General features: G+C 37.4%; 1 protein-coding gene across 1 annotated transcript in view; it reads left to right on the top strand.

The window, feature by feature from the left end:
• Positions 1–26,678, top strand: part of LOC117392565 (kelch-like protein 29) — a 566,396-nt gene that overhangs the window by 306,439 nt on the left and 233,279 nt on the right. Inside the window, exon 5 of the mRNA XM_055232188.1 lies at positions 16,790–16,928. Coding sequence (XP_055088163.1) covers positions 16,790–16,928 — 139 coding nt within the window. The remainder of the gene's footprint in view (positions 1–16,789; positions 16,929–26,678) is intronic.

Here is a 26,678-nt window from a genome sequence, read left to right as displayed (position 1 = left end):
ATGATCCTGGTGTTTTTATTTCACTATTGTGTCTGTAAATCAAGATATGAACATTAAAAACAGACAAATCAGGCGCCTTCTTTCCCCGGGGTCGCTCCCGCTAGCGTTAGCAACAGGTTTGATTGACAGCGTTGCTAAGCGCCCGCTCTCTGCTAAACCAACGGTGCGAGCGGAAAGGGACGTTACCTTCAACAGCCTCCCTCCAGATTGGCTCTTTGGTTGCTATGATACTCGCGGTTGGAATATTCAAGTAAAAGTACAGATACCAGAGCAAAAAATAAATAAATACTTGAGTAAAAGGACAAATACCAGAGCAAAAAAAATTAATAAAATTAATAAAATAAATCAATTCTCAAGTAAAAGTACAGATACCAGAGCAAAAAATGTAATAAATAAATAAATACTCAAGTAAAATGACAGGTACCAGAGCAAAAATAAATAAATAAATAAAAATAAATAAGTAAATAAATAAATAAATAAATACTCATGTAAAATTGAGATACAAAAAACCCCAAAACAAGTAAAAGTATCATATGGAAAAATCTGCTTAAGTAAAAGTATTAAAATAGCTGTTTAAAAATGTACTTAAGTAAAAAAGTATTAAGTATTTCACACAGATTCTGAGGTCGAATAAAACTTCAAAAGTGGTGATTTTGATACAGATCTGAGCTGAGTTTAGACAGAAACGACAGAATCGATCGTTATTTCCAGCTGTTTTTATTTGTAAGTTTTTGTTTTGCTCAAATCATGAACTTGTTAAAAATAAAGCCTCAACTGTGATAAAAAATACTTTTACTTTTCTGTCCAGTTGAACGATACAGAGAAGTAGAAAGTACAGATACTGCTCTCAGATGTAGTGAAGTAAAAGTATCTGATTGAAAATGTACTCAAATAAAGTACAGGTACCTAAAAATTCATATTCCGTCCTGTTTTTGTCTTTAAACTCGTCCCGTGTGACTCTTTTTGGCTCTGACCTCACGTGTCCCTCGCGTCTGGGTCGGTCCGGCTCGTTTGGGCCGGTCCAGATGGGCTCTCCGAGGGCCCGCTGACATTTTGCACCTGTTAAAGTTTGACATTTGGAGCCAGAGCTTTTTGAAACCTCGCGCTGAAGAACGACGGGGTAAATATAATGGAGTACAGTAGAAACGCTGATCCTGAGCAGCACGGCGCCCCCCTGTGTGTGGAGGAGGGAGCGCACGTCAGCAGAGGCGGACAGGGGCGGCCCGGCTGACGTAGAGGTATTAAAATATATCGTGAAAGTACAGATTCATACGGAGGCTTTTGGAGTCTTTTAGATGTGAGAAAACGATCGGAGAGTTAGTTTGGGCTTCGGCGTCCTGGTATAGCCGCCATTTTGAGGACTTTTTCCATTCAAAAGATATAATACGTCTGTTTTTTGTTTCATTTTTGTTAATTGTGTTTGTGTCATCAGGTAAAACAACAAAAATTCTGAACATTTCTACATTTTGACTTTAAACGCTTCCCTTTCAAAAGATGAGTTTTTAGTTTTTTATGTTTTGTTTTTGTCAGTCGCTACGGCAACGGCTCTGCAAAAACACGTGTCATCAGGTAAAAAAATGCTGAATATTTTTACCTTTTCATTTGTTTACGTGTGTTTTTCTAATGTTTTTTAAGCAAAATGATTCTGCCGGCTTTATCAACATGAAAACGTTTCATATTCAAAAGATGTAATATTTTTGTTTTTTTATGTTTCGTTTTTGTTAATCGCTACGGCAACGGCCCTGCAAAACCTGTGTCATCAGGTAAAACGAACAAAATTCTGAATATTTCCACATTTTGACTTGTTTACGTGTGTTTTTCAAATGAATCTGCCAGATTTTTAAACATGAAAATGTTTCCCATTCAAAAGATGTAATATTTTTTGTTTCTTATGTCTTGTTTTTGTTAATCGCTATGGCAACGGCGCTAATTTGTCGTCATTCTGAAACTCGGGGATAAACACAAAACATCACAACAATATGCGTCACCTCTGAAAATACAAAATTCATAATATTTCAAAATGTTCTACGTTTTTACTTGTTTCCGTGTTTTCCAATTTTTTTTTAAATCAAAATAAATCTCCCAGTTTTTAAAACATCAACACTTTTTTTTATTTTACAATTAAAATTATGTAGAAATGTGTTTTTTTTTGTCAGAAATCTTTGTGAAATCCTTTACCGAACATGAAATTCAAACTCTAATACTTTGGATTTTCTCTCATTATTATGATTTCGTTCCTCATTTGACGCTTTAGACACGTTTTGATTCAATCCCTTCAAAATTCCCAGACAAATATTGCTAAAATTCCACTTTCATTCTCAGATTTGTTTTATTTTCGTCAATTTATGTTTTTGTTGGTTTATGGAACAAACGCTCAAACCTTCGTCTTCGTTTGACTATTTTAATCTATTTCTGACTAAAATTGCAGTTAGATTTGAAATCGATTTAAACCAAAAATCTGTTTTCAGTGAGAAAACTGAAATATGAACTGGTTTAATACAAGAATCCTGTGTATTTGTGGCAGTAGAAGTACTCAGTTTGTTACTCAAGTAAAGTACAGATACCATTAAAAAAAACAAAAAAAACAACAAAACAAAACAAAAAAAAGGTATTATATTTTAAAAAAAAGATAATATTTTGGATTTTCACTAATTATTATGAATCTGTTCCTCATTTGATGCTGTTGACACATTTTGAGTCAAAATTCCCAATGAAAATATTCCTAAAATCCCACTTTTATTCAGATTTTTTTCTTTATTTTGGTTGTTGGAATAGTGTCGCAGTCGCATAAACTCACAAAGAAAAAAAATGTCTTGTGACAATGGGCTAGACCTTAAGCCCCAGATGGATTGGCTGGATTCTGATTGGCTGGACTCTGATTGGGTGAAAGTTCTAGCATGACGTTGTGATGGAGCGCTGTGACTCTGGATGCACAGATCTGGAGTCAGATTTCACTGAGGCTGAATTAAATGTCACATGTTTTCCAATTCAGATTTAATTTGGGTTGATCTTTGTTGTTTTTTGGGGCGAGTTTGAGCGGGACAAGAGCCACGAGATGTGAGGATGTGTTTGAGATCTACAGAGATGTGTTTGAGATCTACAGAGATGTTTGAGATCTACAGAGATGTGTTTGAGATCTACAGAGATGTTTGAGATCTACAGAGATGCGTTTGAGATCTACAGAGATGTTTGAGATCTACAGAGATGCGTTTGAGATCTACAGAGATGTGTTTGAGGTCTACAGAGATGTGTTTGAGGTCTACAGAGATGTGCAGGAGACGTGTTTGAGACGTGTGAGCGAGAGTCTTTTCTCAGAGCAAGAATTTTGATTGTCCATTGTTCAAATAAATCCAGATTTTTCAGATTCAGATTCAGAAAACTTTGATCCCAGAGGGCAATTCATTAGCAGCATTCTCAGAGCAGTTCTCACTTCTAACATACACACACACACACACACACACACACGTACATACACACAAACACACAGTGTGTCAGTCCATTACAATCCACAAGTGGAACTCAAAGCACAATATAAGAACAATATACATAATACAAAACTTCAAGAAACACTACCCTTAGAATTTAGCCATTTAATAGCTGAAGGCACAAAAGAATTTGAAAAGCGATTTGTTTTCCGTATCGGAGCATAAAACCGACGCCCTGAAGGCATCATGATAAAGACAGGAGCCAGAGGATGGAGGGGCGGAGCCTGGAGGCTGGGTGGGGGTGACTCTGGTGCTGTATCTGGCTGTATTAGCGTTATACTAATTTTGACTTAAAATTCCTTACTTAATTTCAGTTTCAATTTCAATTTATTTATTTATTTTTTCCCTGTAAAATTAATTTCTTATGTTCAATTTAATTATTATTATTATTATTTTATTGTATTTTTATTTTTTTTTGGCTTTTTTTTTGGCTTTTAAAATTCTTTACTAAATTTCAATTTCATTTTTTTTGGGGAAGAGTTTAAAATTCATCAAATTCGTTCAATTTTTTTTTTCATTTTTATTTATTTATTTTGTCTTTTAAAATTCCTCACTTAATTTCAACGCAAGTTTCTTTTTTCTTTTTTATTTTTTTTCAAGTTCAGAATATTTATCAGACACCATTAGCTGTGCATTTATTTATTTTTACAATAACTGCAACAAACAAACAAATAAACAAGAACACAAACTCACAAAAGACAGACCCCACAAAGATAAATTATGGAAGCCCGTTTCCGCCATGAAAAAAAAAATAAAAGCCCCACAGAAAGTCGAAATTACGAGTTTTAAACTCGTAATTATGAGTTTTAAACTCGTAATTATGAGTTTAAAACTCGTAATTATGAGTTTAAAACTCGTAATTATGAGTTTAAAACTCGTAATTATGAGTTTAAAACTCGTAATTACGAGTTTAAAACTCGTAATTTCGACTTTTAAAACTACTAATTATGAGTTTAAAACTCGTAATTAGGACTTTTAAAAGTATGAATTATGAGTTTATAACTCGTAATTTTGGGAATGTAACATTTACAAAAAGTGAACCTTATCAATTTTGATTAAATGAATTTGGTATTTTAATAATTTCCTCAATAAACCAGCGGGGTTGTGACCAGCTGGCACTCTGCTCAGACCAGGAAAACGAGCGCTCACAGACACAGAGCACAGCTCATGAGTGGTCAGAACAGCACTCAGGGCCCACTGATTTGTTCAAGACGCCAGAAACTTTACTGGAGCTTAATTTATTCATTTTTTAAAAGTATGTAGGTGATAAACATAACAGTCCTCCTCCTGTCTCCTCTGCTCTGTACACTCAGTTGCAGTGTGCTACAAGCTCAATTAAGACTTTAAAAGTTCTAATTACGAGTTTTAAACTCATAATTAGTAGTTTTAAAACTCATAATTACGAGTTTTAAACTCATAATTAGTAGTTTTAAAACTCATAATTACGAGTTTTAAACTCATAATTAGTAGTTTTAAAAGTCGAAATTACGAGTTTTAAACTCGTAATTACGAGTTTTAAACTCATAATTACGAGTTTTAAACTCATAATTACGAGTTTTAAACTCATAATTACGAGTTTTAAACTCATAATTACGAGTTTTAAACTCATAATTACGAGTTTAAAACTCGTAATTTCGACTTTCTGTGGGGCTTTTATTTTTTTTTTCATGGCGGAAACGGGCTTCCATAATAAATAGATAAATAAATACTGAAAAAAAAAATTCAAAAACATTTATCTGTGTCCATGTATTTTTCACTGCCATGTTTTTTCAAATTTTAGAGTTGAAAATTTCAAATATTTGATTTCAAATCTGTAACAGTTGTGGTAAAAATAGAAATATATTTGTGTGCTTGGGCTGTAAAAAAGCATTTTCACAAACATATTTCCGTAACTCTCTTGTCGACGTTTGAATCTGCTGTAAATGCCCCGGTGTGACCTCTCCTGCCCCCTACTGGACACTATAAATCTGCCATGTTAAAACTTCTAATAAACGACTTAATACGTCCCTGGTGCTCGTTTAATATTTATGTGACTGTCCGAGCTCAAAGAACATTCAGCCGTCACTGCGGGACGTCAAACTGGAGCAGGGCCAAAGTTTTTCACAAAAGTTGGATTTTACAAAAGTGAGATCATGATCGTTATTTCTTTTGACCTTTGTCTTAAACCCTTAACTCCAGAGAGCGCCCCCTGTATTTGGAATAGTGCACCTTAAACCAAACCTTATAGAACAGTACAACAGTTTTAACTGCAGTGTGCACTAGCGCCCCCTACATCCATACATCCATTTTCTTCCATTGGGACTGGGTCTAAGCAGGCACTCCCAGACTTCCCTCACCCCAGACACTTCCTCCAGCTCCTCCAGTGGGACCCCAAGGCGTTCAGAGAGATAGATATATATTTTTTCACAGCAGTCCGTACTAGCACCCCCTACAGTATATATATATTTTTATTTATTTAATTATTATTATTATTTGTATTTATTTATTTATTTTTTGTAATGTTTGATTATATTTGAAATAGTACAGAAACAAACTGATTTTCTCTAGCGCAGTTCAAACCAAATCTTACAGAACAGCATAACAGTTGTAACTGCAGTGTGCACTAGCGCCCCCTACAGTTTTACAGTTTGTTTGTTTTTTTTATTATTATTTATGTTTGAATATATCTGAAATAATATAGAAACAAAGATTTTTCCTGGCCCAGATCAAACCAAAACTTACAGAACAATAGAACAGTTTTGACATCTAGCGCCCCCTATAGTTTTTATTTATTTATTTATTTTTATTTTTTAGGTTTGAATATATTTGAAATAGTGTAGAAACAAACTGATTTTCCCTGGTGCAGTTCAAACCAAACCTTACAGAACAGCATAACTCGATTGAATACAGTTTGTGCTTGTGGCCCCTACATATTTTTAAATTATTTATGTTTGAATATATTTGAAAAAGGATCAAAACATAGATTTTCCCTGACGCAGTTCAAACCAAACCTTGTACAGCAGTATCGACATCATATGTACTAGCGCCCCCTACATTTATTTTTTATTTTTTTATGTTTGATTATATTTGAAATAGTATAGAAACAAACTGATTTTCTCTGGTGCAGTTCAAACCAAACCTTATGGAACAGTATCACAGTATTGAATATAGTGCATACTAGCGCCCCCTACAGTTTTTTTTTGTTATTTATGTTTGAATATATTTGTGTAACTAAAGAAACATATATTTTCCCTTTCACCAAACCTCACAGTCCCGTCTAACACTCGTCCCCGTCGTGGCCCCTGCAGACATAATCCATGGATCTGGGGCCCAAACACGCGGCGCGTTCGTAGCATTGACGTATCGAGCGCCGCGTGCTAACTGTGGAGCTAATGACGCTGAGTGCTGTACATATTGACTGTGACGTTTAAAGGGACACAAAGAGGTCAAAGGTCAAAGAGACGCTCCGCTCCGAGTGTCAGCGGAGGAGAAAGAATCTGTGGTTTTACTGTGGAACTTTGAGACGTGACTTCAAATGTAAAGTGAATTAGAAATAAAATGCATTATTATTATTATTATTATTATTATTATTATTTTTAATCTGTTTTTAAAATCTGGAAAATTGTTGAATCAGAAAAAAAAAATCATGTTTCTCAAATTTTACATAGCATATTTTTTCTATTTTTGTCCCATTATATATTTAGTTTTTGGGTTTTTATTTTTTCTTTTCTGAATGAACAGTCTTTTTTTTAATTGTTTTTGGTGGTAGCGATTCATCAGAAGAAAATTTTAGCTTCAAATAAAAAATAAAAAAAAGAAATTATTCTATTTGTTTTATTTTATTTTATTTATTTATTTTTTTTTGCAAAAATACAAAGCTCTGGGACATAACTGGATTCACATATTCCAAATTATTGCATTAAATTAGATTTGACTTTTGAAAAAAAAATTAAAAATTGCAAAGAATAAACTGTGATAATTAGTGATTTATTGACTTAGATTTTTTGTTTTTTTTTCTTGTTTTTTCAAATAATCTCACTTTCTTTTCTATAGTATAAATATATATGTTGAATAGTGTATACATGCATTGAGTCACGGCTGTTTCTTGACTCGACTGCATTAAATTCACTGCGGCTCTGTGAAAGAAAATCCTGTTTTTTTTTATTTTGTTTTAATTTTTTCTACTTTATACATTTTACATACAAACAGTAAACATCAAATATATGAAGCAACATATATGGAATCATGTATTTTTTTATATTCTAATCTTTAAAAATGCCACTCTTTGCTTTGTCGAAAAATATTTATTAGTTTTTTTACTATTTTTTCTTTACTACATAATTCCATATATCTTACTTTATATATTAATATTTTTTCTACTTTCTACATCGTAAAAAGAAAAATTAAATAAATAAAAATAACTTTGAATGAGAAAGCGTATATGCAGCAAAGTGAAATAACTCTACTAAATATTTTTTGACAAAGCAAAGGGTGGATACTTTGAGGATTTGAATATAAAATAGAAAAAAAAGTAAAGTAATTTAACTTTTTCAGATATATTTTACTTCATATATTGATGTTTTCTGTTTGTATATAAACCGTATAACTTGAGATGATGTGTCCAAACCTTCTGGTCTCTACCTCGTTCGTTCAGGTTATGTCACTTCTTAAAAAGACGTGCTAATACCTACGCGACCCCTTCTTGACCTTTTTAAGCTAACGCCCCGCAGCTCCTCTCCATAACACTGCATTCAAACCGAGCTAGCTCCCGTTAGCCTCCACACGTCACGTATCCTGTATGTTTTTAGCATGACCACAAAATGGAGGTCACCGAGTTGCACATGCTAACTCCACGCCGACCTCCTAAAATGTCTCCTACCTCCTCTCCGGTCCCGTCCGCCAATCCCGTTCCTCTGCGGTGTTAGCGTCGTAGCCTATCGGGGCACAGCGGGTGACGTCGTAAACACTAGTAGCAGTACAGAGTAGTAGTGAACCGTGCCGCGGTTTGATCTGCTACTGTATTTACACACTCGTTCCTGATTGGTCCACACATTTGCACAGTCGTGTCAGGTTGCCGGGGGTGAACGGCAGATTTGGCACGGTTTCCTTACCCTGTGTGGAAGCAAACCGAGGCGGGGTTGGTGATAGCGTTAGCAGGTAGCGCGCGCTGACCTCGGCGTACTTTCAAAACGGTAATTTCGTTTTGCTAGCACGGTTCAAAACTCGCATCCCACTCGGCTATTGAGACGTTTAGCTGGACAGCGTTTTCTTAGCGTATCCAAACTCGCTACGCCACCCCACATCGCTAGCCGTAGACCCCAAAAGAGGCCCGTCGAGTGCGGTTTCACGCTTTTTCTCTGTTGACGAGTTGTTTTGGGGTAATCTGGAACACCTCTTAGCTAGCACAATTAGCTCTTTTATGCTACATCGGGGGTTTTCATTGGAAACGCAGAGGGAGGCGGGTATTGTTAGCTGATTAATGCGATGTGGTGTGGCGAAGTGGAGGTGATGGGCGTAGAATTGGCTGGAGATGCGCTAGTCCAAGCTACGTTGCGTCCGCTGTTCTTATAAATCAGATATGAGGCGGATGGCGATGCAGGAGAGATGGAAGGAGGAGATTTGGTGGTGTTTATGTTTCATTGTTGCAAACTGTATTTACGCTAGGACGGAAAACCAGACTTTTTTGCCAACGCGAACAAAAACAAACAAAACAAATCACAGCATAAAGTTAATTTAAAACAGTTTAGCATGAACTTAAAATGTGGTCCATGTTTTGGGAAGTGGAATAACCAAAAGCGTTTTTTTTCTTTCTTTTTTTTTCCTCATTTCAGTTCCAGTGTGGTTCGTTTTTAGACGTGGACCATCATGAGATCTTGTATTAAAAGTTCTTCTTCCCCTCTGTCCTCCTCTCCTCTCTCTCTCTCCTCCTCTCTCATCTTCTCCTCTTTCTCTCTCCTCTCTCACTCCCTCTCTCCTTCTCTCTATTGTCCAGTTTTTAGGCGTAGATCATCATGACATCGTGTATTAAAAGTTCTTCTCCACCTCTGCTCTTCCCCCTCTCCCGTCTCATTTCCTGCCTCTGTCCTCCTCTCACTCCCTCCCTCTCTTCTTCTCCTTCCCTCTCCTATATCCTTCTCCTCTTTTTTCTCATTCAATCCCTTTCTCGTCCTTTCCTCTTCGCTCTCCCTCTCACCTATCTTTCTACTTCTCCGTCCCTTTCTCCTTCTTCCATCCCTTTCTCCTCCTCTCTCCCTCTGTCCTTTATCCTTCTCCTCCTCTTATCTCTCACTCCCTCTCTCCTTTATCTGTCTCCTCCTCTCCTTTCCTCTGTCACTCACTCTCCTCCTCTCTTTTGTCCAGTTTTAAGTATTAAGTTCTTCTCCCCCTTGTTCTCCTCTCCTCTCTCTGTCTCCACCTCTCTCATCCTCTCCTCTTCGTCTGTCCTTCATCTCCCTCCTCTCACTCCCTCTCTCCTCTATCCTTCTTCTCCTCCCTCCCTCTTGATCCCTTTCTCCTCCTCTCCTTTTCTCTCTCACTCTCTCATCTATCTTTCTCATCCTCCTCCCCGTCCCTCACTCCTCCTCTCTCACTCCCTCTCTCTCCTGTTGTTCTCCTCCTCTCTCACTCCCTCTCTCCCCCTCTCTCCTCTGTTGTTCTCCTCCTCTCTCACTCCCTCTCTCCTCCTCTCTCCCTCCTCTGTTGTTCTCCTCTCTCACTCCCTATCTCCTCCTCTCACTCCCTCTCTCCCTCTCTCCTCTGTTGTTCTCCTCTCTCACTCCCTCTCTCCTCTGTTGTTCTCCTCTCTCACTCCCCCTCTCCCTCTCTCCTCTGTTGTTCTCCTCCTCTCTCACTCCCTTGCTCCTCTTTTGTTCTCCTCTCTCACTCCCCCTCTCCCTCTCTCCTCTGTTGTTCTCCTCCTCTCTCACTCCCTCGCTCCTCTGTTGTTCTCCTCTCTCACTCCCCCTCTCCCTCTCTCCTCTGTTGTTCTCCTCCTCTCTCACTCCCTCGCTCCTCTGTTGTTCTCCTCTCTCACTCCCCCTCTCCCTCTCTCCTCTGTTGTTCTCTTCTCTAGACAATTATGAGATCTTGTTTTAAAAGTTCTTCTCCACCTGTGCTCTTCCCCCTCGTCCTCTCTCTCCTGTCTTTCTCCTCCTCTCCTCTCTTACTCCCTCTCTCCTCCTCTCTATCGTCCAGTTTTACATATAAAACATCATTACATCTTGTTTTAAAAGTTTGCGTCTCAAAGTTCAACAAACGAGTGAAATATTGCGTCAGTTTATGGATTTGTTCTCCAGCTCTTTTCAGAGTTTTTTTGGGCAACATGAACCATCGTCTTGTTTACAGGTTCACTCCATTGTTCTCTTTGTTTCCTTTGTTTGCTTTGGGTCTGAGGAGGAGATGGGTCCACCCGTCAGGAGAGCGGGGACCCATCTCTAGATCTTGAGCTCGTCGTGGTCAGGAGTACCTCAGCTGGAGGATTTGAACTACTCGCCCAAAGGAATCTCACCCAGACACAGGGAGAACACGCAAACTCCACACACGAAGACGCGGGACTCGAACTGTTAACCTTCTTACTTCTTACTTCACCCACCCTGTCCACCAATGACGACTCAAATAGTAGTAACTATGGCGACCGACCAAGCAGATTTACAACATCTACTGTATTTATTAGAGTTATTAGTAGTAGCAGTAATAGTAGTAGTAGTAGTTGTAAAATAAAAAAATATATCCCATTGAGTGTAGTAGTAGTAGTATAAAGTTTATTTAGTTTATTTTGTACTTTTGCAGACCTCAGCATTTTTTGTGAACGGCTTCAACCTTCATACTCTACTACACACACTACTTCATAGTAGTAGCAGCAGCAGCAGCAGTAGTAGTTGTAGTAGTTTAGTAATAGTTGTAGTAGTTGCTGTTGTAAATTTAAAAATACATGTTATCGAGTGTAGTAGTAGTAGCAGTAGTAGTTGTAGTAGCAGCAACAGCAGGAGCAGTAGTTGTAGTAGTTTAGTAGTAGTTGTAGTAGTTGCTGTTGTAAATTTAAAAATACATGTTATCGAGTGTAGTAGTAGTAGCAGTAGTAGTTGTAGTAGCAGCAACAGCAGGAGCAGTAGTTGTAGTAGTTGTAGTAGTTGCTGTTGTAAATTTAAAAATATATCTTATTGAGTGTAGTAGTAGTAGCAGCAGCAGTAGTTGTAGTAGTTGTAGTAGTAGTTGCTGTTGTAAATTTAAAAAATGTTATTGAGTGTAGTAGCAGTAGTAGTTGTAGTAGTAGCAGCAGTAGCTGTAGTAGTTTAGTAGTAGTTGTAGTAGTTGCTGTTGTAAATTAAAAAAGTACATGTTATTGAGTGTAGTAGTAGAAGTAGTAGTAGTTGTCGTCGTAAAATTAAAAATATATCCCATTGACTGAACCAGTAGTAGTGGCAGTAGTAGTACTAATAGTAGTCATAGTAGTAATAAAATTCACAAATCAACATATATCGCATTGAATGAAGCAGCAGCAGCAGTAGTAGCAGAAGTCGTAGTTGCAGTAGTAGTAGTAGTAGCAGTAGTAGTATTAGTAATAGTCAAACCTTAGTCCAACCAACTTCCTGGAATCTTTCCTCAAAAACACTTATTTACAAAGTCGCTGTAAAACCTCGGCGTACTCCTCGCTAAAACTTTGCGGCGGTACTTTCTTTGTAGATCTAATGATTGTCTCCTACTTGTTATTCCGTCCGTGTAGAATCCAGGTCATTTTGTCTCTCTCCATTAGTTCCGTGCGGCTCAAAGTGAAGGAAGCGTCGCCCACATAAAAAGACTCGTGAATGGGTTTTATTTGTTATGCCGCGTAGTGTTTTAATCCATCTCCTGCTTTCAGTCTGAGTCCAGTGTCTTTTGTGCGATAAGAAAATATGAGAGGTGAAATAAGAGGCCGGAAAAAGCCCGAAAAAACGCGGCGCAGGTTAATTAGATCGTGCGGTCGGGTCGGGTGCGGACATACTGTCGTCACGGTGATATATATATATAAAGGCGGTGGCGGATATTTGAAATTATACGTGGCATTTTGGCTGTTAAATGGTAAATGTTTTGCACGTTTATTTGTCACTTTTAAGTCACTCAAAGCTCTTTAACATCAAGGAAAACGCTCAAAATTCACACGTAGATCTGTACGCTGGTGTGCGCAGACGCTACGGGGTGAAGTGTCTTGCCCAAGGACACAACCGCGGAACTTTGAGAGAGTTTAAACGAGAGAGAAATGTGAGGAAATGTTAACGCCTGTGTGAGAAAAGTGTATAAAGTGTGTGGTGAGGGGTTTTACAGCACAAAAACGTATAGAATAATTGTAAAAAAATAAAGCTGATACTTCGCGGATTTCGACTATTGCGGGTTATTTTTAGAACGTGACCCCCGCGATAAACGACCATTGTAATTATGACTATTGTTTTGATTTCATATTAATTTAAAGTGCGTGATTTGGGATTATTTTTGGACATTTTTATAGCTAACATGATTATTTTCGGATTATTTGTTTACTAAATAATTCGATTTATTTACATTTAACCTTTAATTAATTACTGCTGCTGTTAATCGTAAATTTTACCAAAGTTTTTTTTTTTTTTTTTTTTGGTTATTTTGTCGTCTATGGCTCCTTATTGAATTTGAACCGACAACCTTCTGGTCAGTGGGCGAACGCTCTACCAACTCACTGTTTGTTTTTTTTACACAGAGGGATATCAGTCTAGACGTAGGACGATATTGAAATTTAGCGTCACGATTATCACGGCCAAAATAATTGCGATTAACGATTATATCACGATAATTATTAAAATTGTTATGGATATGAATAATTATAATTTTAATCTTACGAATAAGTTCCATGTTTAAAGAGCTGTTTTAGTCTTGTACTTGGTCGCCAGTGAAAAAAACTACGATCTAGTGGAGAATATTCCGGATGAGCAGGGCCGTCAACTGAAATTCGGGGGCCCAGGGGCGAGAAGTCTGACATGGGGCCCCCTCTAATACAAATTAATAGGAAGAGAGTCCAATTCTGGGCCCCTAAACGCCGGGACAACAGACGTGTTTGTCCCCCCCGTTGACGCCGATGTGGATAAGTCGTTTTTTCTTTTTTCTGCACGTTCTGATGATACAACGGCGATTATCACGATTAAATAAAACGTCCCACTAATGATTATTATCGTCCGTTTTTATCACGATAAACGATATTATTCTTTATCGTCCCGTCCCCGGTCACTGCTCCCTCCTTCGTCGCGTCTTGAGCCAGAACCTAAACGTGATCGTCCAATCAGATTAGTTTATTTCTGTGACCGATGTGAAACGGAGGAGCTCATTGGTCGAACTTCATTAGAAACAAAATGAACTTTCTCTCATTAATAAAGTTTAACTCGAGTCGCTCTGGTGATTCTCGGAGTGAACGTGACCTGAGTGAGTCTGGACCGTGAGGATGTTTCACAAATATGATTCTGTTTGGACTGTTTTGACTGAAGTAGGATGAATTTGTAGTAGTTATAGTAGTAGTAGTAGTAGTAGTAGTAGTAGTAGTAGTTGTTGTAAAATTCAAAATATATTCCATTGAGTGAACCAGTTGTAGTGGTGGTAGTACTAGTAGTTGTTGTAGTTGTTACTTTTGTTGTTGTAAAATTTAAAATGTATCCCACTGAGTAAACCAGTAGTAGTCGTAGTAGTAATAAAATTCTAAATATATATTGCATTGACTGAAGCAGCAGCAGCAGTAGTAGTAGTAGTAGTAGTCGTCATAGTAGTAGTAGTAGCAATAAAATAATAAAATAAAAATATATCCCATTGAGTGCACCGGAAGTAGTAGCAGTAGTAGTAGTAGTAGCTGCTGTTGTAGTAGTAGCTGCTGTTGTAGGAGTTGTTGTTGTTGTTGTTGTAGTAGTAGTAGTAGTAGTAGTAGTAGTAGTAGTAGTTGTAGCAGTTGTAGTAGCTGTAGTAGTAGCAGTAGTAGTAGTTGTAGCAGTAGTTGTAGTAGTAGCTGTTGTTGTAGCTGTAGTAGTAGTACCAGTAGTTGTTGTAGTTGTTGTAGTTGCGGTAGTAGTAAGAAAATCAAAATATATCTCATTGAGTGCAGCAGCCGTAGTAGTAGTAGTATAAAAAGCAGTTTATTTTGTACTTTTGTAGCGTCTGCGTTTTATGTGAACGACTTCATCCTTTTTCTGTTTTTTTTTCTGTCGTTTCTCTCGATCCATCGACCAATCAGAAAACAGGTCAGAGGAAATATCTGCACAGTCAACCTTTTCTTTCCAGGTTACTCCACTTTATCTTCAGACACTATTTAAAACTAGTTTACTCCACTGCTACTTTAAAGATCCACCTTGTCACTTTTCCACTGTGGGCGTCGTGGAGATTGCACGTATTTATTTACCTGAAATATTCCACAGTACAACATTAAACTCTTATTGCATATTCCATTTATTTAGCGTTTTTACAGCTCAAAATACCCTCACAAAACATACGGTCACCTCACCTCACCTCTCCTTAGATCTGGCGTGTAACTCGACCCGCCCGTCTCCATGGCGATAGACAACAACCCGAAAAGTCACGTAACGCGGCTTTAAACGTCGCAGCCCTAACCAGTTGTTTAAGTAAGAGTTTGTTTGCAGTTGTATATCCTCGGTGTTTATATTCGTGTGCGTATACAATAGACTCCCCGCGTTCCAATTATCACATCTCCCAGCATGCATTGCCAGTAGCATACCCTTTTACAAAAACAAAAGTCCCTATACGTCCCCCCGCTTCCTGTATCCGTGTATGAGTTGTAATTGCGTTCTCGGCGGGACATTAGCAAAGCGCTATGCTAGTTTTCCATCCTCAGGCAGTGTAGAATAAGTTATGGGCCCCCCGCTGTGTTCCCCTCACGGCGCCCCCTGATGGCGTCTCATTAAAACGCACACAAACACGCTGTAACCTGCCGTATACTCCACGCGGGTCGGGTACTCGCTTTTGTGCTTGTGTTTTATATTATACTTTTGTTTTCCTCGCGTTTGTGGAGCGATGTAGGTGTTGAAACGAGGGAGTTGTTTGGAAAAAAAGGAGAGGATAAAGCGGGATTTTTTAGGATAAGCTGTAGTCTTGTTTCTGTTTTCTTTCGCGGATCGCTCTCTCTCCGTTGAGCGATATTTGAAGGTCACGGCGGTGCTGAGTGGGGCACTAGCCAAAGCCAAAGAATTTGATTTCACGATGAATAATGCATTGACAGGGTCTATGTTTCCAGCGCTCTCCATTTTGAAAAGTTCATTCAGATTTCTTGCCTTTTAAACTGACGCTGCTCTGCTTGAAAATCTGGTTAATACAAATGTGATTTTTGACCACTGGGTCTGCTCTTGAACGCATTTGAATTTTATGGAAAAGTGTTTTAGATGAGAAATTTATCTGGCAACTGCAGGCAATTTGAAATCACGTGCAATTTTTGTCCAATAAGATAACTTTGTGAAATTTAAATTAAAATTTAATTTTGATTTTAATTTAAATTTTGATTTTAATTTTGATTTAAGTTTTAATTTGAACTTTAATTTTAATTTTGATTTTTGTTTTAATTTTTTGTTTTAATTTTGATTGTAATTGTAATTTAGATTTAAATTGTATTTTTATTTTTTATTTAAATTGTATTTTTAATTATGGTTTTAATTTTGATTTAAGTTTTATTTTTAATTTTAATGTTGATTTTGATTATACTTTTAATTTTGATTTTAATATTTATTTTAATTTAATTTTTTCTTTTTGTTTCAATTTTGATTTTATTTTAAATTTTGGTTTTGATTTTAATTTTAATTTTGATTTTAGTTTTAATTTTGGTTTTATTTTTAATTTTGGTGTTGATTTTAATTTTCTTTTTTTTATTTTGAAATTTAATGTTATTTATTTTTTCTCACTACTTTACCAAATTCTTGTGACGTGATCTGAAAATTTGGTCATTTTGATTCTGTCCTTCACCAAATTTGTAAAATATATAGTTTTTTCATTTTAATTCTGAATTTAACAACAAAAATAATCAAACTTTTCCACAACATTCAACCTGTTTATCCCTGTAAATAAAATATTAGCCCATGTTTGCTCGTATATACAGTTTATTTACAGTTTATTTACAGTTTATTTACAGTTTAGTGTATATGTGCATGCCTCGGTAGAATAGACACACAGTATTTATTACATTGTGTTTTTGCTGCACATTTCTGCTCGTTCATAAATGTCCTTCTGACTCTTGTTCACTTTCTCCTCTTGCTTTAAAATGCACATTCGAAAATACTATGACGACCGCACTAACCCCACATGTGGCATTGTCCTGTTTTTTTTTTCTTCTTCTCCAGAGATGTTGAAGGAGCTGAACCAGCAACGCAGAGCGAAAGAATTTACAGACCTGAAAATAATTGTTGAAGGCAAAGAGTTTGAAGTCCACCAAAATGTTCTAGCTTCCTGCAGCTTGTATTTCAAGGACCTGGTGAAAAGGTTTGCCCCCGCTCCACCTCCTTCTTCCTTCTTTTCTTCCTCCTCGTCCTCCCTTTCTTCCTCTCCTCTCTCTCCTCCTCCTCTTCCTCTCCCTCACTCCAGCCGTTGATCCGATTTCGTTCTCTTCTTAGGGCACATTTGTGTTGCTTCTTTTTCCCTCCCCCTCTTCTCTCTTGCAGGTGTGGTGATGACTTTGGTTCCTAGGCCAGCAGCCATCCCTTCCTCCTTCCTGCTCAAATGAATGTAACTGGAGATTTAAAAAAAAGAAAAAAAAAGAAAAACCAAACCAAAAAGGTCAAATGTCATTGCATTTCCTCCCCCTCATGTAGGAGCCAATCTGAACCACATCTCCATTTTGTCCGACGAGCAGCGAATAGTTTCTCATGACCTTAAACCAAATACAGAGCCGAGGACACGCGCAGGTGATGCCTCCCGTCGCTCTGCGCAGACCCTCACCTCGCAGACCCTCACCTCGCAGACGGATGCTTGTTGTTTATGTGTTAGTTTTACTTGTTTTACTCTAAAAAAAAAGCAGTAGTTTATATTTGTTACTATTACTACAAGCTACTATTTAAACGTACCAAGTATTCAAGCTAACCCTTATCTATCCCTATGTGTTTGTTTCAACGTAAATATCCAGAAAACGACGCTATAGCTTTGTTTATCCTTCATGCTAATACAGGCTATATGCTAATTGCTAAACTAAATGCGACAGATTAGCTTAAATGCTAATGTTTTCTACCTGTTCTATGGCTTTACGCACATTAAGCTCGGTACAAACATAAGATTTTTATGCTAAAAACAAGATTATTCATTGATTCGATAGTGCTTATTGTCAAACTAGATGTGTGCATGTGTAAGACGAGGTTTGGCGTACTGCTAGCGTATGTTTAAAGCTGCACTACGTAACTTTTCTGGCGGATAATGTGGCTCCTGCTTGTCTCCGTGGAGTTATTGCGTTTGTCTCAAAGTTAAACTTAAACTTAACTCCATGGAGACAAGAAGGTTGTGCCACGAGGCCATTTACCACCATTTACAGGTCAGATCTGTGTAGAGGCGAGCGTGCTAGCTGTAAGAATGCATGCTTATAATAAAATAAAAGTATTCTGATTCTGATTCTGATCTGATTATAAGGTATTTAAGCTTCAATACGTAACTTTTCTGGTGGATAATGTGGCTCCTGCTCGTCTCCGTGGAGTCATTGCATTTTCTCGAAGTTAAATGTAACTCCACGGAGACAAGAATTAATGCCGCAAGGCCATTTACCACCATTTACAGGTCAGATCTATGGAGAGGCGAGCGCGCTAGCTTGTAAGAATGCATGTTTTTAAGGTATCTAAGCTGCACTACGTAACTTTTCTTGCGGATAATGTGGCCTCTGCTCGTCTCCGATTTGCTACAGTGCAGACTTAAACCACAGAGAGGAGAAGCTAACGCCACCACGCCATTTCCTACCATTCAAGCCAGATCTGCGGAGAGGCGAGCGCGCTAGCTTGTAAGAATGCATGTTTTTAAGTTATTTTTAGCGTCAAAACAACTGCAATTGAAAACAAACACACCTGGAGTTGTGTTTATTTTTTTTTTATTCACACATGTTTAGTTCTTGTCTCAGATTGAAAACACTCAGTTCCACCTTGTGATGTCATCATGTGGTGATACAGGAAGTGCTCCACTGTGTTTTTAAACTCCACACACCTTCACTAGAATCATTTGGATAAGTTCAGCCCTGGAATTGCCAATCTACTACTGAACAAAAGGTAAAAAGTAGAGGGTATTAGCTTGAAAACCGCCACTTCATGACATCACAAGGTGGAACAGAGCATTTTGAGCTTTGGAGATGTTACAGACAGATAACGCAGGATTAATCAAACATGTGTGAATGAAACAAAACACAACTCCAGGTACGTTTTTGAAGAAACAACAGCATTACAACACGTCTTAAATCTCACAAGAGTCAATTTTGCGTAATATAGCACCTTTAATGCCACAATATGAACCATTCCAGGCAGAAAAGTTACACAGTGCCCTTCTAAAGCATCAATTTAAGCCGATAAACTTTCATTTCTATTAAAAACCTTACATTTCTGACACCGTAAATCGCTCAGAAACTAACCCTAGCGTCCATGTTGTGCTTGTACATTTGATAGTAACAGCACTGCAGTATTCCCCGCGGCATTTTTCATTTGTCCCGCCCTCGTCCGTCCTCGCTCTGTGTGTGTGTTGTGTTGCATGCTCTAAACCTTTACGTATGTGTCTAGTCTGATGCTTTTAGATCTGTTTGTGTCGCAAATGGGGAATTCTCTTATCCCCTGCCGTCCTCAAGACTCCACATCCTGGCAGGTGTTTTTTCAGCCTCTTTCAAAGTCCCTGGATCATCCCTGTTTTGCCACCACTCTCTCTGCTACGTGTGTGTATGTGTGTGTGTGTACGTGTGTGTGTGTGCGTGTTTGGTTGAAGTGAGCACAAAGCACAAACAGAAAAGGCCCCAGAGTCACCAGCCGCGCCTCGCTCCCCCGGGGGAATCTCGCTCAGCCCCTTCGACACTCAGACACGCCGCCTTCAGTGCGCAGACATCACAGAACGGGCAGATTATCACTACACACAGACACGGGCCGCAGAAAGGATTTGAAAAGTCGAGCTGTTCGGCGAATATTTTCCAACGACGCCCTCAAATGCGACGTGTTTTGTTGTTTTTGTTTGTAGGTAAAAAGGTTATGCAATGTAGCATTATCCGTGGAGCTGTTAAAAAAGATTTACGAAAGCAAAGAAGCGGACGATCAAATCAAAAGTATGTACCGTATTTTACAGAACCAGCCAAAAAGTGCATAATAATGAAGAAAAAACATATTTCACGTATAAACCCCTGGTCAAACTATGAAAAAATTGCGACTTATACTCTGGAAAATACGATACTTATTTAGTTGGGATGGACAGTACTGTTTAGCATTTCTACCAAAAAGACAATGCTAACGCTAATGCTAATTTTGGCATGGTAAATATTGAAACAACGCCACAAACTGAAGTATTCTACGCTTAAAAATAGCTGGGTACTGTTTGTTTTAGTGAATTTTAATTTTAATATGTTGTTTATTTTATATATTTTTTATTTTATTTAAAGTGACTGTTAGCTTAGAGACACAGTGAGCTAGCTAGCGTGCCTATTTGTAGCTCCCATCTTTGAAATACAGAATAGAGACAGTAACATTAAAACATTCTTCAAATTCACTTATTTACCGATATATTCTATTTAAAACGGGTTTGTTTTGAGTCTTATCATTTTAATCCAACAATCGTTATAACATGCTAAAATAGTACAGTTAGCTTTGGTAGAATGAAAGGAATGCACTAATTTAAGTAAAGATTGAACCAACAAACACACTTAACGTATTTTCTGGACTATACGTCGCTCTGGAGTATAAGTCGCACCAGCCAAAAAATGAAGAAAAAAACATATGTAAGTCGCAATTTTTGTGGAAATTTATTTTACAAAATCCGAGACCAAGAACAGACATTTTATCTTTAAAGTTATAATAATAAAATACAGAACAACAGGCTGAATATCAGTACATCAAGCTAACGTAACACATTTATATTTATTCAGCGACATGAAGCACAGACAGAACTGAACACGTGTCTGGTTTGTTAACGTAAGATATTAACAGTTAAACAGATAAATAAAGAATAAAAACAAGCAACAAGTTTACTCTGGATCTCACTCCAAATCAATAAATCCACTGAATTCTTCATTGTCGGTGTCGCTTCTGAAAAACTTCGCGAACTCTGAAGGAAGTTACGCTTTCCGCTTCCTCTCCTCAGCAAAGTCGGAGCATTTTAGTTCAGTCTTCCTCAGATGTCGTTTAAATTACCGTAACATTGATATTTTTTTATTGTATTGAAGTAGTAAATACTGGTACACAAGTCTAGAGCGCCCTCGCAAGGTCGTCAGTGTAATAATAACGAAGCCGTGAAGTTATATATTTTAATAATTTCAGATATAAGTCGCACCTGAGTATAAGTCACACCCCCGGACAAACTATGAAAAAAGTGCGACTTGTCTGGAAAATACGGTACTTAAAAATTCCCTATGTAACTTTCTGATCGATCGATCTATCTATTTATCTATTTATTTTTTTATTTGTTTATTTATTTTTATTATTATTATTATTTTCTTGTATTTATTTATTTATATTTTTATTCATTATTATTTTATTTTATTAATTTATTTATATTTTTATTTATTATTATTATTATTATTGTTTTATTTTATTTTTTTATTCATTATTATTTTTATTATTATTGTTTTATTTTATTTTTTTAATGCGATCATTACATTCAAATCAAACATTATTCAACTTGTGTAAGATTGTACATAACATTTCTATCGGAACATTGGAACATTCCACAGTATCGCATTAAACTTCTCTTATCTCTACGGAAACAAGCCGGTGACGACGTCAAGCCAAGTATCAGGTCAGATCTGCGGAGAGGCGAACGTGATCAAAGGAAGAATACATGTTTTTAATGTAGTTTTGAGCAGTAAAAACACTTAAAGTTGAATAAATGCACGTCCGAGAAAAACAGTAACGTGTCCGCGGAGACTAGAAATGTTACACAATGCAATTTTAACGCCACCGCATCCGAAATCAGTTAAACGGAAGCACTAAAGTTCAAATTTCTTTCCCAAATGTGGTTTAAGTTCGCAGTGTAGCTAAACTTCTGAGTGAAACTTGAGTTAATTTGAATACGGGGACAGGGGCAGACAGATCAGAGGTAGACTTACTCTCCTCCCCCTCTCCCCATGAATAAAGAAACACCCGTCAATTCTCCGCGACCTTGATAATGGCGAGGCCCGCGTATGTGACGGGACTTTGTAGTGAGGAGTAGGCCCCCTGCTGGCCACCCTGTCTGTCAGCGGTACATGATTAACGCGGCGCTGAAAATCTCCCAAAGAAAAAGCTGCACCTTGTGTGTCTGATTTTGAGGTTTTTTCACCAACGTTAACGCAGACGGAGGTTCGCGCGGAAGGTTTGACAGTTTAAAAGAAGGATGGTAATTGATTAATTTGCAGAAAAATACTGAAATATGACTGAAAATACTGAAATAAAACTGAAATATACCGCCGCGTACTCGTCACTTTATGTCAAACGCCTGATCGTGGCTAAACAAGTCAGCAGAATTCGTCGTAGGGATGTTAAAACGTCGTACGCTGGCTTTTAAAATATTTTTATTATAAGACGGCTATCGACGTTCACGCTTTGGACTAAAATGAGACAGAAAATGACAAAAACTGTGATTGTACGTTAATAAAATCCATTCAATCGATTTGGGGAAAGATTCAAACTGCGAACCCACAGTCACGGCGCGTCCTGTTAACGTAATTCTGATCCAATTTCGTAATCGTAAAGGAGCGTTGCGCGAGTTAGAGTTTTTGTACTAGTTTGCCCCATCTGGCCTGGAGGGGTACTGCAACTACGAGCGCAAACAACACGCATCTTCGGCCTTCCTCTCCAGAAACAACTTTAATTCGGTTTTGGTCACATTACGCTGGTTAACTCAGGAGTTGCTAGTAATGATTAGCTTTTTTTTTTACGTAAACACTTATTACGTCGTCACGGCTCACGTAAATGCAGTTTGTGAACGAGTCGCACGTTACTTCTTAATCATGACTATATTGGCTTTAATGCTGCAAAGACACGGCGAGTCACCCATTCACAACAAACTACCGTTCACGTACTGCGAATAAAATAAATACGTAATGTGCCGTGCATCCACCAAACTAAAACAAAACAAAAACAAAACACACAAACTCAGCGATTAGATTAGCATGACAAATACAAGCCAGATACATTATTCCTTATTTCGTAGAATCGACCGTACGACTTTTACTCTTGTCCACGACTGGTGCTGGCCGGACTCATAGGCTGTACATATAAATGGACATAGCTAACCCGCTAGCCGCCGCCGCCGCGTCCATATAGGAAGTGATCATGAGCGCACTTCCTGCTCCATCGACTCTGGCTCCAATTCACTTTCCATTGAAAAACTGTGTCTCCTCTCTCTGTACCTGCTGCAGTCAGACTCGTCATTTTGGTCTTAAACGTTCGTATTAACCCGCTCTACATGATCCTGCAGTTTTTATTTCACTTTTGTGTCTGTAAATCAAGATATGAACATTAATAACCGACGAATCAGGCGCCTCCTTAGTCCACTTCTTTATACAGTCTGTGATTATTACTCAGTAACAGACCAAAACTATATTATTTTGCCATTATTTTAATACAAACACATGGAATCCTGATGCTGCTGCTCTGATAATGTTAAATAGTGTTTCTACTTTATATATAGCAATTAAAAGGTGTTACTTTGAAAATACTTCGCACAACGTGTATTTTCCACGTACTTAAATCCCTACACAAGCAAACCCTCGCACTTCGATCCAGAGTGTTATACGTGGCCTAGTCCAGGGGTAAATGCTCAATCCACTCACCCACAAAGAGCCTGTTTCTTTTCTACATCACATGTGTCAAACTTAAGGCCCGGGGGCCAAATGCGGCCCGCCACGTCATTTTATGTGGTCCGCGACAAGGTAAATTAAACTGTATGACTGTCTTAAAATGTCAGTTTATCAGGAGATGCACAGTTACAGTCTTTTTCTTTTTTTTTAACATCTATTGAAATTTGAGGGCAACATTTTGCTGATGTGGCCCTCGGTGAAATTGAGTTTGACACCCCCGCTCTACATGATCCTGGGGTTTTTATTTCACTATTGTGTCTGTAAATCAAGATATGAACGTTAATAACAGACAAATCAGATGCCTTTTTCCCCCCAAACGTCTCTCCCGCTAGCATTAGCAACAGGTTGTTTGATTGACAACGTTGCTAAGGGCCCACTCCTTGCTAAACCGGTGGAGCGGACGGGAAGGGGCGTTACCTTCAACAGCCTCGCTCCGGATTGGCTCTTCGGTTGTCGTTGTCGTCACACTCACTTCGTCCACTTCTTTACACGTCTATAGTCGGACTCTAACTTTGCCCTTTTGGTCGCACTAGATCAAACCTTTATTTTCTTGATTTTAGCGGCGTCTCTGAAGCGTTTGTGAAGCGCTGGAGGCTGGTTTCTTTCTTGACGATGCAGAATCCATCTTCCAGCTCTGCCATGATCGTCAAAAAACCCTCTCTGCTTAGTTACGGCGGCGTATCAGGAAGTCAGATCCAGTTACCCACGTTGCGTCACTTCCTCTGAGGCGGCACGAGTTTTTCAAACCCGAATTCCTCTCGTATAATTGAGCGTGTGAGTTTAAAGAGACAGGAAACAGAAAAACACAATGTGCGTAATAAAATAAATATAATAAATAAATAAATAAAACATATAACATAAATAATTAAATATAATAAAATAAATAATTAAATATAATAAAATAAATATAATAAAAAATAAATAAATAAAACATAAAAATAAATAAATATAATATAACATAAATAATTAAATATAATAAATAAATAAATAAATAAATATAATGAATACATAAAACATGAATATTAGGTTTTATAAATCACTGGAGGGGCTAATTACATATAAATTTGTCTAAAACAGCGACATAAACATGACAGGAGTCTCATATCCAAAAAAACCAAAACCCTCTCTGCTTAGTTACGGCGGCGTATCAGGAAGTCAGATCCAGTTACCCACGTTGCATCACTTCCTCTGAGACGGCACGAGTTTTTCAAACCCAAATTCCTCTCGTAAAATTGAGCGTGTGAGTTTAAAGAGACAGGAAACAGAAAAACACAATGTGCGTATCGGGCAAGTGTTTGTTTAAGCAAGTACAGGAGTGAAATACAGTCATTTTGAGGGTTCTAACTTTGCGCCGCGCACCTTTAAAGACGTATTAAGTAGCTTTTTCTGATGTAAGCGCCATTATAACATCAATATTTAATCACATTTGCTTAATAATCCCAGTATTTATGTTTCACAGGGAGTTTTGTAGATTATATTTAGACATTTTTCAAACACAAAGGGCACACATTTGCACATTTCACTTCACAGCGCCCTTTTATTTTTCCTATTCTTTCCATTTAATTTCCATTTCCATCTTTCTTCTTCAAACACATAGCCTGTTCGAGCTGATACGTCTTTAACACGTCTCCTGCTGCTAACACAAATTATGCTAATAACCCAATCCGCGTTCATTTATTTGAGACGATTACATAGATCCTTCACATTAATATTACATCTGTTTGACTAATGAGCCTTTATTACATGTATATTTAACCACCACCTGCTGCTAAGGCAATCTTCAAGTCATTCTATGTGATTTCATGTGTTATATATTAAATAATAGAGAGTTCAGCTGTTCTTCCTCCTCCACAGAACACAGAAGGTCAGCGGTGGAGGAAGTACTCAGGGTTGTTACTTAAAAGTACAGATACAAAGGCTAAAGTTACTCAAGTAAAAGTATCACGTGAAAAAATTTATATATTTCACACAGGTGTTGTTCATTTGTTAAAGTGATAAATGTGGTGATCTGGATTAAAAATGACACATTTAGTAAGAATAGTAACAATATGAATCAATTTTGTGTATTTTTTGTTGTTTATTTGCTCAAAGCCAAGTAAAGCAATAACATGTCCGTGACAAACAGGGCGGCTTTAATCCACACACGACCGCTTATTTCTCTTATTTCATACACACATAGTTATTTATTTTATTATATATTATATGTTTGTTTTATTTTTATTTTATTTTAATTTTATTATATAGTGTATATGTATGTGTTTTTGTTTTTAATTTATTTTGTTTTTAATTTATTTATTTTTATTATATATTTTTTCTGTAGTATTTTTTAAATTTATTTATTTTATTATTTTTGTTTTTATTTGTTTGATTATATATTATTTTTATTTTTTTATAGTTTAGTTTTTTTATTTATTTTATTTTATAATATTTGTTTGTTTATTTTCTGTTTGTTTTTTTATTTTATGATCTGATATGTTCTGATTTTCCAGATATATTCATTGTCTTTTTGTTTTTTTTTTTATAATTTCTCTTAAACTAAATTATATTCCATGCATTTTGTTTCTCAATCCTATATTTACCAGACATACTCACTTCTAAATGTTTTGCACACGCTACCACCAACATTTTGATCCATAAAATGTCATTCTTAACCCACACACACAATCTTTTTATGAATTTCATTTAGTATGTTTTGTTTTATGACCCTAAAAACCCTCCGTTGGCAGATATTCACTTGTTTTGCCCTCTCCTGCCCCTCTCCGTCGCTCCCTCTCTCTTTAAACCAGCCTCCGCTCTGCGCAGTCAGACACATCATCTTCAGTAATTCCATTTTTACCTCTTGGGGATTTTTTTTTTTTTTTTTTTTGCAATAAGCCGCTCCAGGCGTTTAATTTATGGCCGAGCGTCTCAGACTCACCGCGAGAGTTAAAAACAGAACACCTCTCTGCGAGCTCCACTCAGACCATTTGTTCCTCGCTGGTTCTGTGGTGTCGGGGCCGGTCGTACAAATGAGCCGCGCTGTAACATGGCGGCTCAAACGGGGGCTAAAATCCAGGCGTTTGGACATAGACGAGTCATGTTTAGTTCAGTGAGGGCGTTGCCATGGAGCTTGTTTAACGTAACATTTATGCAAAACGTTTCGCAAGAAATCTGTTCAAAATATCAAAACGGTAGATTTGAATGAAGAAAGTGGGTAGTTGTTGCGTTAATTGTTCACAAATTGGAGGTTTTAAGAC

Source organism: Periophthalmus magnuspinnatus, chromosome 24 (genome assembly GCF_009829125.3).
Source record: "Periophthalmus magnuspinnatus isolate fPerMag1 chromosome 24, fPerMag1.2.pri, whole genome shotgun sequence".
Taxonomy (NCBI): Eukaryota; Metazoa; Chordata; class Actinopteri; order Gobiiformes; family Gobiidae; genus Periophthalmus; species Periophthalmus magnuspinnatus.
Note: the sequence above shows the minus strand (reverse complement) of the source record. Positions and strands in the feature narration are given on the sequence as shown.